This window comes from Giraffa tippelskirchi, chromosome 5 (genome assembly GCF_054371585.1).
Source record: "Giraffa tippelskirchi isolate mGirTip1 chromosome 5, T2T-mGirTip1v1.2.pri, whole genome shotgun sequence".
In the NCBI taxonomy this organism is placed as follows: domain Eukaryota; kingdom Metazoa; phylum Chordata; class Mammalia; order Artiodactyla; family Giraffidae; genus Giraffa; species Giraffa tippelskirchi.
Window position 1 is genome coordinate 135,637,720 of NC_137279.1, and position 11,433 is coordinate 135,649,152.

The 11,433-nt window shown below is 40.2% G+C and overlaps 1 protein-coding gene across 1 annotated transcript; it reads left to right on the top strand.

Moving 5' to 3' along the window:
• Positions 1-3,291: 3,291 nt before the first annotated feature.
• C5H1orf52 (chromosome 5 C1orf52 homolog) lies at positions 3,292-10,586 on the top strand. Its single transcript, XM_081490047.1, has 3 exons — positions 3,292-3,576; positions 4,218-4,416; positions 9,925-10,586. Exons 1-3 carry the CDS (start codon positions 3,301-3,303, stop codon positions 9,996-9,998), a joined length of 549 nt encoding a protein of 182 aa, XP_081346173.1. The 5' UTR covers positions 3,292-3,300; the 3' UTR covers positions 9,999-10,586.
• The last annotated feature ends 847 nt before the right edge of the window (positions 10,587-11,433 follow it).

Consider the following 11,433-nt stretch of genomic DNA (forward strand, 5'->3'; position numbering starts at 1 on the left):
AGTTTAGGCAAACTATGTGGATCACAATAAACTGTGGAAAATTCTGAAAGAGATGGGAATACCAGACCATCTGACCTGCCTCTTGAGAACCTGTATGCGGGTCAGGAAGCAACAGTTAGAACTGGATATGGAACAACAGACTGGTTCCAAATAGGAAAAGGAGTATGTCAAGGCTGTATATTGTCACTCTTCTTATTTAACTTACATGCAGAGTACATTATGAGAAACGCTGGGCTGGAAGAAGCACCAGCTGGAATCAAGATTGCCGGGAGAAATATCAATAACCTCAGATATGCAGATGACACCACCCTTAGATGGCAGAAAGTGAAGAAGAACTAAAGAGACTCTTGATGAAAGAGGAGAGTGAAAAAGTTGGCCTGAAGCTCAACATTCAGAAAACTAAGATCATGGCATCTGGTTCCATCACTTCATGGCAAATAGATGGGGAAACAGTGGAAACAGTGTCAGACTTTATTTTGGGGGACTCCAAAATCACTGCAGATGGTGACTGCAGCCATGAAATTAAAAGATGCTTACTCCTTGGAAGGAAAGTTATGACCAACCTGGACAGCATGTTAAAAAGCAGAGACATTACTTTGCCAACAAAGGTCAAGGCTATGATTTTTCCAGTAGTCATGTATGGATGTGAGAGTTGGACTAGAAAGAAAGCTGAGTGCAGAAGAATTGATGCTTTTGAACAGTAGTGTTGGAGAAGACTCTTGAGAGTCCCTTGGACTGCAAGGAGATCCAACCAGTCCATCCTATAGGAGATCAGTCCTGGGTGTTCATTGGAAGGACTGATGTTGAAGCTGAAACTCCCAATACTTTGGCCACCTGATGTGATGAGCTGACTCATTTGAAAAGACCCTGATGCTGGGAAGGATTGAGGGCAGGAGGAGAAGGGGACAACAGAGGATGAGATGGTTGGATGGTATCACTGACTCAATGGACATGAGTTTGGGTAAACTCCAGGAGTTGGTGATGGACAGGGAGGCCTGGCGTGCTGCGGCTCATGGGGTCTCAAAAGAGTCAGACACGACTGAGCGACTGAACTGAACTGGACTGAACTTCGAGTGCAGAAGTCCTTGAGACAAGAATAAGCTAGTGAGGACAATACAGGCTGGAATGTTAGAGGGATGACTAGGGAATTCAGGAGCCTGGATTGAAAAGTAAGATTTCACAGATAGGATCAGATATGGAAGGATATATAAACCATTGTGAGAAGTTTGAATTTTCTTCTTTCTTTTTACTATACTGAAATAAAAGGTGTATTAGAGACTAGTATAGGCTTTCCAGGTAGCTTAGCTGGTAAAGAATCCACCTGCAATGCAGGAGACCCCAGTTCGATTCCTGGGTTGGGGAGTGAAGGAAAGTTACCCCGCTCAAAATAGCCTGGAGTTAAAACTCCCCTCTGGGTCCTCCGCACCATCCTATGCAAAATAAAGAACTCTGTCACCCGAAGAAAAAAAATGGACCTTAAGGTTGATTACGCTTAGCTCCCAGCCGGTCCCAGCCTCTGGCCGATCTCCAGAATTCCTTGCCCCAGCCGTTTAATAAGAGATTACTCCAAACAACCTTGGAGAAGAACAGGCCCCCTTAAGACTGTAGATTTCCACATATATGCCTCTATATACTTACTCTTTTCTTGGGTTAGGGCAGCAGCTCATTTATCTGACTGCTGCCCCTTCTCGCCTCATTAAAGGTGATCTGTTCCTCTAAAGTGCCGGTTTCCTTTTTTTTCTGAACCTCACCTTCTCTAACTCCCTTACCCTACAGGAGAAGGGATAGGCTACCCACTCCAGTATCCTTGGGTTTCCCTGGTGGCTCAGCTAGTAAAGAATCTGCCCGCAATGCAGGAGACCTGGGTTCGATCCCTGGGTTGGGAAGATCCCCTGGAGAAGGGAAATGTTACCCACTCCAGTATTCTGGCCTAGAGAATTCCATGGACTGTATAGTCCATGGGGTCACAAAGAGACTCGACTGAGTGATGTTCACTTTTCACTTTTCTGGAGGGGCTGGAGGCTATGTCCGAATGACCAATCCTCAATAAAACCTCTGGAGACTAAGGCTCTGGTGAGGCTCCCCTGATGGCTCCATGCAGTTTGTCACGTAGCTTTGCTGCAGAAGTGAGCACTGTCTACACCTCTACTGGGAGAAGACAACCAGAAGCTCTGCATGTGGAAGGCTCCAGCATTCTGCCCCGTACATCTCTTCCCTTGGTTAATTTTAATCTGTATTCTTTGGCTACAGTAAACCATTGTTGTTTAGTTGCTAAGTCATGTCTGACATGGGCATCCTTAGGTGCGGTCTGTGAACGCATACCGCTTATACCAACTTCATTGCCTTCATGTGTGTATCATTCTTCTGAGTTCCCCAGAAGTCAAAGATTTCTAGTTTCCCTGGTGGCTAAGCAGGTGGTTATGTCATTTACTAAAAGGGAGGGACACAAATGTAGAAGCAAGTTATGTGGAAAAACAATTTACTGATCTTTAAGCGGGTGTTTGAGACCTGGCCATAAGAGCCAAGCAGAGGTGTGGTTCAGAGCTTGCCTTGCAGACTGGATTTGGAGACCCGGCTGTTGAAGTCACAAGCATTAAGGTGGTTAACATTCTGGAAAGGGATGGTCTGACTTGCAACTCTGTAACACCTGCTTAGTAAGTGTTGCTGAACGATGGTATAGTACCTTGGGAACCATCAACACTTAAGGGCCATACGGAGCAAAGCCAGCACGGAAGGAGGCTGACAATAAGAAGCCAGAGATTTTGGAGGATCCCTCAGAGTGGTGTGATGCAATACAAGAGAAGTTCCAACAGAGAAGGTTGTTCAGAGTGCGCTGGAATGAAGAATCCTGCTTGACCACTTACCCACAGAGGTCTTCCATGACGACAGAGGGGACGAATAATTTTATTTTATTTTGAAGAAGAGATGCTGCGCAAACAGAAAGAAATCGCGATCTCACGGGGCAAGGGCTTTAAGGTGGCAGTGAAAAGAAATTTTTTCAGCTCTTCTCTGCCTTTAATAAAGCCTTACTGGATCTGAAAGTTTGGTTGAGACTACCGTCTCAGTATCTGTCTCTTTTCAAGGCCTCTCAGTAATGAGCATTAGAACTCCCTGTTTAAGGACGTGCGCGGCCAGCCTTCAGCCTCAGTCCCCCAACCCCGGCGCAAAAGCGCATCGCAACCGCCAGGGGGCGCAGACCTCGGGCCCATCTGCGAGGCTTGGGGCGGGGTCAACTGCGGGGCGGACCCTGGAGTGACTTCCGGTTTCCGGCGGAGCTCTGGGCGGACCGGTGCAGCAGTCATGGCAGCGGAGGAGAAGGATCCTTTGAGCTATTTCGCGGCTTACGGGAGCAGCAGCTCAGGCTCCTCGGACGAAGAGGATAACAGCGAGCCGGAGGAGACAAGTCGTAAGGCCCAAGATCCAGCGAAGTCGGCTGGCGGCTATGGAAACAAGGCGGAGAAGCGGCTGCCTGGACCAGACGAGCTGTTCCGGAGCGTGACTCGCCCGGCCTTTCTTTACAATCCGCTCAACAAACAGATAGACTGGGAGAGGCACGTCGTCAAAGCTCCAGAGGAGGTGAGGTCCCCGACCCCGTTTCTCGATCTTGGTCCCAGCCTCCGCCCCCTTCCTCCTGAGCCCCGTCTTGGGGACCAGCTGTCCGCCCCTCACACGCAGTCACGCCCTGCGGGATGCCGCACCACCCTCTCCCACCTCCAGCCCTGGGGAGCCCGGGCCCCCTTCCCCCAGCCTGGTGGGTGTCATACTGGACCCGCAGCCCCCGCCCCCTTGTGAGGAGACCCAAACCTCCACACTCGGTGCCCTGACCCCGCGCGGCGAGGACTAACGGTGGTGACTCCCCCGCCCCCCTGCTGCAGCTTCTCCCCGAGACCCCTTCCCTTTGACGCCGAAGTGCCTGCGGTGCTGCCTCCAAGACAGTGTCTGCTGCAGCCTCCTGAAGGGGTCAGCCTTGGCGTAGTATCTCTGAGACTGGATTCTTCTTTGGTAACTAAAAGTTATTAGCTTTATTCGTACAGGGAACCCTTTGGCTTTTCACTTAACAGTATTGTGATTTTGATGGAAAAATGTGTCTTTAAACCTAAAAAAAAAAAAAAAAAGTCAGCCTGAACAGTAAGCGAACTGCAGGGAGATGCATGTGCCCACGTCGATTATAGAAACCTCGGTTCGTCACAGTGCTTCTTAATGTGTTTGCTTAACAGCCTCCAAAGGAATTCAAAATATGGAAGTCAAACTATGTACCACCTCCGGAGACCTACTCTACAGAGAAGAAACCTCCCCCTCCAGAGCTGGATATGGCAATAAAATGGTCTAACATATATGAGGACAATGGTGATGATGCCCCACAGAATGCTAAGAAAGCTAGGCTTCTTCCAGAAGGGGAGGAGACAGTGGAATCAGGTAAGGAAAGTCAGACTCCAGTGGTAATACCTTTTGATCCCTGTGATGAGTTTTAAAAGAACGAGATATTTAATGAATGAAACTTAAATCTATTGAGTTAAACTGATTATGGTGGTCTTTGGATATCTTTTGCTCTATTTTTGAAAAAGGTCATAAAATACTCAGGATTTAAAGTGAAATCTTTGATATCTCAACCAGTATTATGTGTGATTTATGATGCCTTATTGTTAGAGCAACATGAGTTACTTCATAAACTCTGTTGTAATCATAGTTGTGAAGTGGTGAAGGTTTTACTTAATATTAAAGCAGTCGTGCTTTAAAACTAAAATAAGTGTCACAAAATGAATTTCTTACCATTTATAGAAAATGATTAAAAATAATAGTAAGATGATGACTTAGTTGTCTTGCCTTAGTTCATAATATCGTAATTCCGTCTCTTGTTTGGATTTTAAGTGTTAGGTAGTTAGAATAGGAAAAAGGGGTCATAAGTAATCACAGTAATCTCTGCTACCATACTTTTACCCACTCCACCTTCTGGCCTCACTTGTTTAAAACCCTTCCCCAGCAGCAGAGTCAGCCCTCTATGATAGACTACCTTTTTCTCTGCCCTCATTTCACATGGCCCCCTGTAGTACTTTATGTGCTCAGTTGTGTCCGACTCTTTGCAGCCCCACGCACTGTAGCCTGCCAGGCCCCTCAGTCTATGGCATTTTCTGGGCAAAATTACTGGAGCGGGTTGCCATCTCCTAAGACCTCAAGATTCAGCACTGACTAGACCAAGCTGTTTAATGGTTCCATACCTTTAATGGTTCCATGTATGTCTCACCTTAGTCCGTGGTTACGTATTTGTTCCTCTGTACCCTGTATCACATGCATGTGCGTGCTCGCTCAGTCATGTTCGAGTCTTTTTCGTGTCCAGCTCTTTGTGACCTCGTGGACTGTAGCCTGCCAGGCTCCTCTGTCCATGGGATTTCTCAGGCAGGAATCCTGGAGTGAGTTGCCATTCCCTTCTCCAGGGAATCTTCGCCACCCAGGGAACCAACCGAAGTCTCCTGTGTCTCCTGTATTGGCAGGTGGATTCTTTACCCACTGAGCCACCTGGGCTTCCCATGGATGGCACTTACCACTTTTTATGTGCTGTTCGTTCGTAAGTCTGTCTCCTTTATAAAAATGAATTTCTTAAATACCAGGATCCACTGTTAAAAAAAAAAAAAATACCAGGATCCAGGGGTTATTTATGTTTGTATTACCATTTATAGTACATTTTAAGTATTCAATGGATTATTGGACTAAATATTTTCGACTGTCATTTTTATGGAAGAGTGTGCTGTTTTTCTTAAACAAATTTCTGATCTTCCCATAATACAAGTGTTACTTTACTTAGCTCCTTTTACAAGTGTACGATAATTTTCTTGTGAGAGAAAGGGTAACAAACTGGTAGAAGGTCTTACTCCAGTTTTTGTTTGTTTGCGTTTTTTAAGGAATAGGATATTTATTCAGATCTAAAGTATCTCTTCACAAAATTAATACTTGTTAATTCCAAATGGAAAAAAATAGTAACTTCATTTTGGAGTTACTTCATTGTAGAGAAGCCTGGAAGACACAATTTTAATCAAGTGATTAAACTGAACATTGTAAGTAATAGGACAAATCAAAACTGAGTGTCACTCGAACCCAGCATCACATTGGTGATATTCCTGTCAAACATATCCAGATGGAAGGATATTCCACAAAATAACGAGCTGAGTCTTCAAAAGTATCAAGGTCATGAAAGTCAAAGAAAGATTGAAGAAACGTTTTTGACTAAAGGACCCTAAAGAGATGGGACAGTTAAATGCAGTATACACTCTATAAAGTGTCTCTCTCTTTGATTTTTTTTTTTTTTACTATGAAAGATATTACTCTCCAGTTTTGATACTACCTGGCTTTTCCATTTCTTTCATGGTTTCTGGTGTGAATTAGAAATCACTAGTGAAGGCATATTTTCAGTAAATGGCATCTCTTTAGAGATGCCAAATGAAGTGGACATTTAAAATGCCTCATATTTTATAGTCGTTTTATATAGTTAATAAAAAGCACTTTTGCATAAATTACCTTTAATTCTTAACAACCCCTTGTGAAACCATTAGGGAAATGTCAAAACAAGAGCTTATGTGACTTGTCCAAGGTCACAAAACTAGACAATGCCAAGCTCTAAAATAATACTTTCACATAAGTTTTCTAGTTTATTACTCTTTGCAATCTAGTACAGAGTTAGTACGTTTGTTATTACTATTTGTAGACAAGAAGACAATTGCAGCTTAAAGAATTTGCCTAGATTCACACAAGTAGGAAGAGACAGAATAGGAATCAGATTTTTAGATGGAAATAAATGATGCTTTATTAAACTAGGGTTTAGTCTCTTGATGTTTTCCAAGCTAGGGTGCTTGAGGAATAGCTGTCCTGTGGGAAGAATTGGCAGTAAGGCCATTAGAGTTGATATTCGATCCAGGGTGTCAATAGGCTGGTGCTCTTCTATCTTTGTTCCTGTGTGGAAAAGCCTAGGCTTATATACCAGGACAAACAAGTGGAAAGAATTATCTTTTTTTCCAGCTTGCCTTTTAAATTCAGATAGAAGAAAATATGTGTCAGATAATGCTGCTATTCCCATGATAATTTCTGACCTTTTGATCATATGATGGCCCTCCATTAGGAAGTGGATGTTGGCAATGTCAAAAAACAAAAGGATCCCAGTGCTCAGCTAGCTTAAAGCTGGATTATGAGATTGAAAGATAATACTGAAATCTTCAATACTGACTTTAATGTTGGTTGTTGAGTATAACTATCCTTTTTTTGTAATAAATAACCTTCCTTCTTAAAAGTGATTTTTGCCATTTCAATCTCCTGTACCATGTTAACAAGTCGACTTCCCATCATCTTTTTTAGCTTTTTTTTAAAATTCATAAAATATCTTGTATTAGAAGTTCCACACTCTTAAATTATCTCAGTTTTTAGATTATCAGATAACTTTGATTTTACTTTTCTTCTCATTTTCTGCCCTTTGGCCTCTTTTGCCAGTTAACTCCTTCTAGATAGAACAAGCTGGGAAAAATTCAAAACTCATTACAGAGCGTTACTACTTACCAGCACTTGTTTAAAGAATTTATAAAGTTAGTTTCTGTTAATAATTTAAACTTGTTTGCTTCAAGTGACATGAATTCCACATAAAACAACTGCTTCATTACTAGTGCATCTGTACTATATAGCAGAGTAAGAAACTCAGTAAAGTTGATTAAACACTGTAAGCTTTTTTTTTCCCTAAGGCAATGCCTTGTTATATCACTAGATGGCATTAGTTCTTCTATTCAGCAACTAGTAGGAAGTTATTTTTCTAGCCTCAGTAGTTTGTTTTCCTTGTTATTCAGTAAGTGTGCTTGTAGGAAGTGAACTTGTAGTAAGTGACAGATTAAAAGCAGAAGTGTCTCAGGATCGTCCTTTTAGTATATGTTAGTGGTGCATTTTCTAGTAGAGTTAAAAAGTAATTTCAATTTTTATATTACTAGTGAAAAGAATCTCAAAAGTCAGGCATAGTAATAATTAAAATCCAATTAAAAAACAAAGACCTTGGCTGGTTTTGAAGATGCATTACCTGCTTTGATAGTAATTATTGTGCATATCAACAAAGGAAATATTCTGAATATGGTAGTTCTCAGAAGGGAATTGAAGGCTTAGGGGGGGTTTTTGGGTTTTTTTTATAATTTATTTATGTTTAGCTGAGTTGGGTCTTAGTTGCCTCATGCAAAATCTTTTGTTGTGGCACTTGGACTCTCTAGTTGTGGCACATGGGCTCAGTAGTTGCCATATGAGGACTTAGTTGCTCAAAGGCAGGTGGGATCTTAGTTCCCCGATCCACATCCCTTGCATTGCAAGGCAGATTCTTAACCACTGGACCACCAGGAAAGTCCTGGCTTAAAGTTTTAAGTTTATTTTTCCCATATTGAGTTTGTGATCCGAAAAACAAATGAACAAACAAAACAGAAGCAGACTCCTTGATAAAGAGAACAAACTGGTGGTTGCCAGAAGGGAAGGAGTTAAGGGGACAGGTGAAATATGTGAGTGGGATTAAGAGGTACAAACTTCCAGCTATAAAATAAATAAAGCACAGGGATGTAATGTACAGCATAGGGAATATAGTCAATAATATTGTAATAACTCTGTACAGTGACAGGTGATAATTAGACTTATTGTGATTATTTCATAATATATAAAAATACCAAGTCACTATGTTGTACACCTGAAACTAATGTTAGTGTCAATTATAATCCAATTTAAAAAAAAGAGTAATGACAGAACTCCTCAGTCTCTATCAGAAGAATATCAAAAAATAACATGTAAAAATGACTGTGAAGACCTTTTGTAAATGTGAAGTGTTGAGTAATAACAATGACATTGGTGTTGTTCTCTTGACTGTTAATAATAAAGGGAAGTTGAAAAAAAAAAGTCTATGTTTTATATCAGTTGGCTTCCCAGATTTTTTAATATGAAGTCCCCTTTCAGCATCAAAACATTTTTTTATAGGCTACCACATGGGTAGTTATTGAACTTTGAGTATCTCTTGATTGAAAAATAAAGTACAAAGAATTCAGTGATCTGCTTAAAATAAATTTGTACTTTATAAATCATAACATCTCCTACGTGTAATTTATTCCATCTGTGTGGAGTTCTTAAAATAATGCCACACATTTGTTCAGGGATGAGAATTAACAGCTGCTCTGTGCTACTCTGTATGTTGTTGAAATGTGTAGCTGGATTGTTTTAATTGAATAAAAGGGCCCACTGTTTCAGATTTTACAGTATTTTTATTTATTAGAAATTTTCTGTGACTACAGATACTAATAACATTTTCGAAAAGTGTAAAGAACATGGTTTTAATTTGAGGTTCTTCTCCCCTCCTGCGATGCTCCATAATATGAAGGGGGGGAAGAAGCCTGTTTTTGTCTTGCCATTGGAATATTCTGACCCTCCTGGGAATGGGGGAGAAAGTAGAACTACCTACATAGGACAAAATTGAAAATACAGTTTCAGTGAAACATCTACCTGTGAGTGCTTTTTTAACTTCACAAAGTAAGTGTTGGAGTGGGGATGGGGAGATGAAATAGGGAAGGGAGTTATTTGTGGGGAAGAGAAGGCAGATTAGAAGGGAAAGACTACCAGATAGTCACTTAAATAATGTCATGGTTAAATTGACATCTTCTTTTGTAAAAAAGAACAGAAAGTATCCCATTCTTAACATGTAGATTATGTATTTAAATATTTACCATGTATATACTGTAGAATATTTGAGAATAGCTTTATCAGAACAAATTTGATTTTCTTATTGCCAACTGCCTTTAAGTTTTTGTTTTTTATTGGAAAACTTTGAAAGAAACATTAGTTGAGGATGATGATTTTGGTATAGAGTCAATGAAATTTTAATGCTTAATATTTTTTTAAAGTTACTGATTGAAATTCTTCCTTTCCTATTTAAAGATGATGAAAAAGATGAGCATACCTCTAAAAAGCGCAAAGTAGAACTGGGAGAACCAACAAAGAAGAAAAAATAGACAAGAATGACAAGAATCTTTGGACTGCAAAACTTGTTGAAATGGGTCTTTTTGGCAAATTAAGTTGATACTGTAAATTATTATGAAACAACATGTCCATGAAAGTATATGTTAATTAACTAATGAGTATTCCTGCCGGAACTTTCCACTGTAGAATTCATTTTTTATTTAAAAATACGTATTTAAAACTGAAATGGTGACTTGTGATAGCGTAATTGACAATGCTTGGAAGCATTCTTGCTACCGCAGAATTGGTGACATGCTGTGTTTCATCCCAAGTTGACATGCCAATGTTCTATGAACCTTTTATAAAGGAGTATATTTTTAAAGTAAATATATTGTAATGTACTGTGAACTTGTAGGGTGCTTTTCAACAGTGTTTGTACAGTGTAAATAGATCATGGAAATAAATTTACCGATATTACTGCATAACATTAACATTTGAATATCTGTGACAAGTACCCTTTTTGCCATGTGACCTTCTGATAGTGGATATTTCCATTTAAGAAGTGCCTCCCGTGTTCTAGGTGCTTTGTGCATGTATTATCTCTGATCTGCAGCCTAATAAAGCAGGTATTAGTAGCCTTATTTTATAATAGAGATTAATTTATCCAAGGTTACACAGCTAGTGAACAGTAGATTTGGGATTTAACTCAGGACACTTGAACTCTGGAAATCACACTAAACCACATATCTGGCAGTCTGCATTTAGTCATCTTTTAGGAACTGCAGTTGCCATATTTTCCAGGTACTCTTCTGTGGTAATCAGGGGAGATCTCCTGTCCTGGTTATTATTACCGCACTTATCACATACACCTTATGTTATGATATTTTGTTAACTTGCCTCTTAAATAGTAAGCTTGCCAGAGATAAGGATCTTCTACAAGTTGCTAGATGTAGCAAATGAAATTATAAGACAACCAGTTAAATTTGAATTTTAAATAAACAACAAATGACGTTGTAGCGTATGTGATATTTGGGACATAATTACACTAAAAATTTGTTTATCTTTAATTTAAATATAACAGCATCTTCTGTTTTATCTGGTAACCCTACTTCTATGTGTTTTCTTTATGCAGCTCCTATTTTAATGCTTTGCATATGATAATAAAATCAACAAGGGCTATTTAGGAAGATGATAATCTTAGATTTGACTTACACAGTCCAAAATGCAGTGCAGTTTATAACATTTTGAAACATGAAAGATTATGTACTCCATCAGTCTTTGCATGATTCTTATGCCTTTAAGAGATAGGAGTTATAGGACTTTACTGAGTTTTTAAAAATCCCCAGTCTGAATATTTTCCCCCATACTGAAAACCAACATTCAAAAACTATAAAATTTGTTGAGAGCGTAGATCAGGTGGATTCAAGTTTGTAAAAGTCGTTAAAAGGATGCTAGCCACAGTGTTTTGTGAATTGAGGAAGAGACATG

What these genes read in the sequence shown, in the direction of transcription:
- C5H1orf52 (XM_081490047.1), top strand. Translation starts at nt 3,301, where the DNA reads ATGGCAGCGGAGGAGAAGGATCCTTTGAGCTATTTCGCGGCTTACGGG. An exon ending in TCGTCAAAGCTCCAGAGGAG is followed by an intron (nt 3,577 to 4,217) that starts GTGAGGTCCCCG and finishes TTTGCTTAACAG; the next exon opens with CCTCCAAAGGAATTCAAAAT. An exon ending in GGAGGAGACAGTGGAATCAG is followed by an intron (nt 4,417 to 9,924) that starts GTAAGGAAAGTC and finishes TCCTATTTAAAG; the next exon opens with ATGATGAAAAAGATGAGCAT.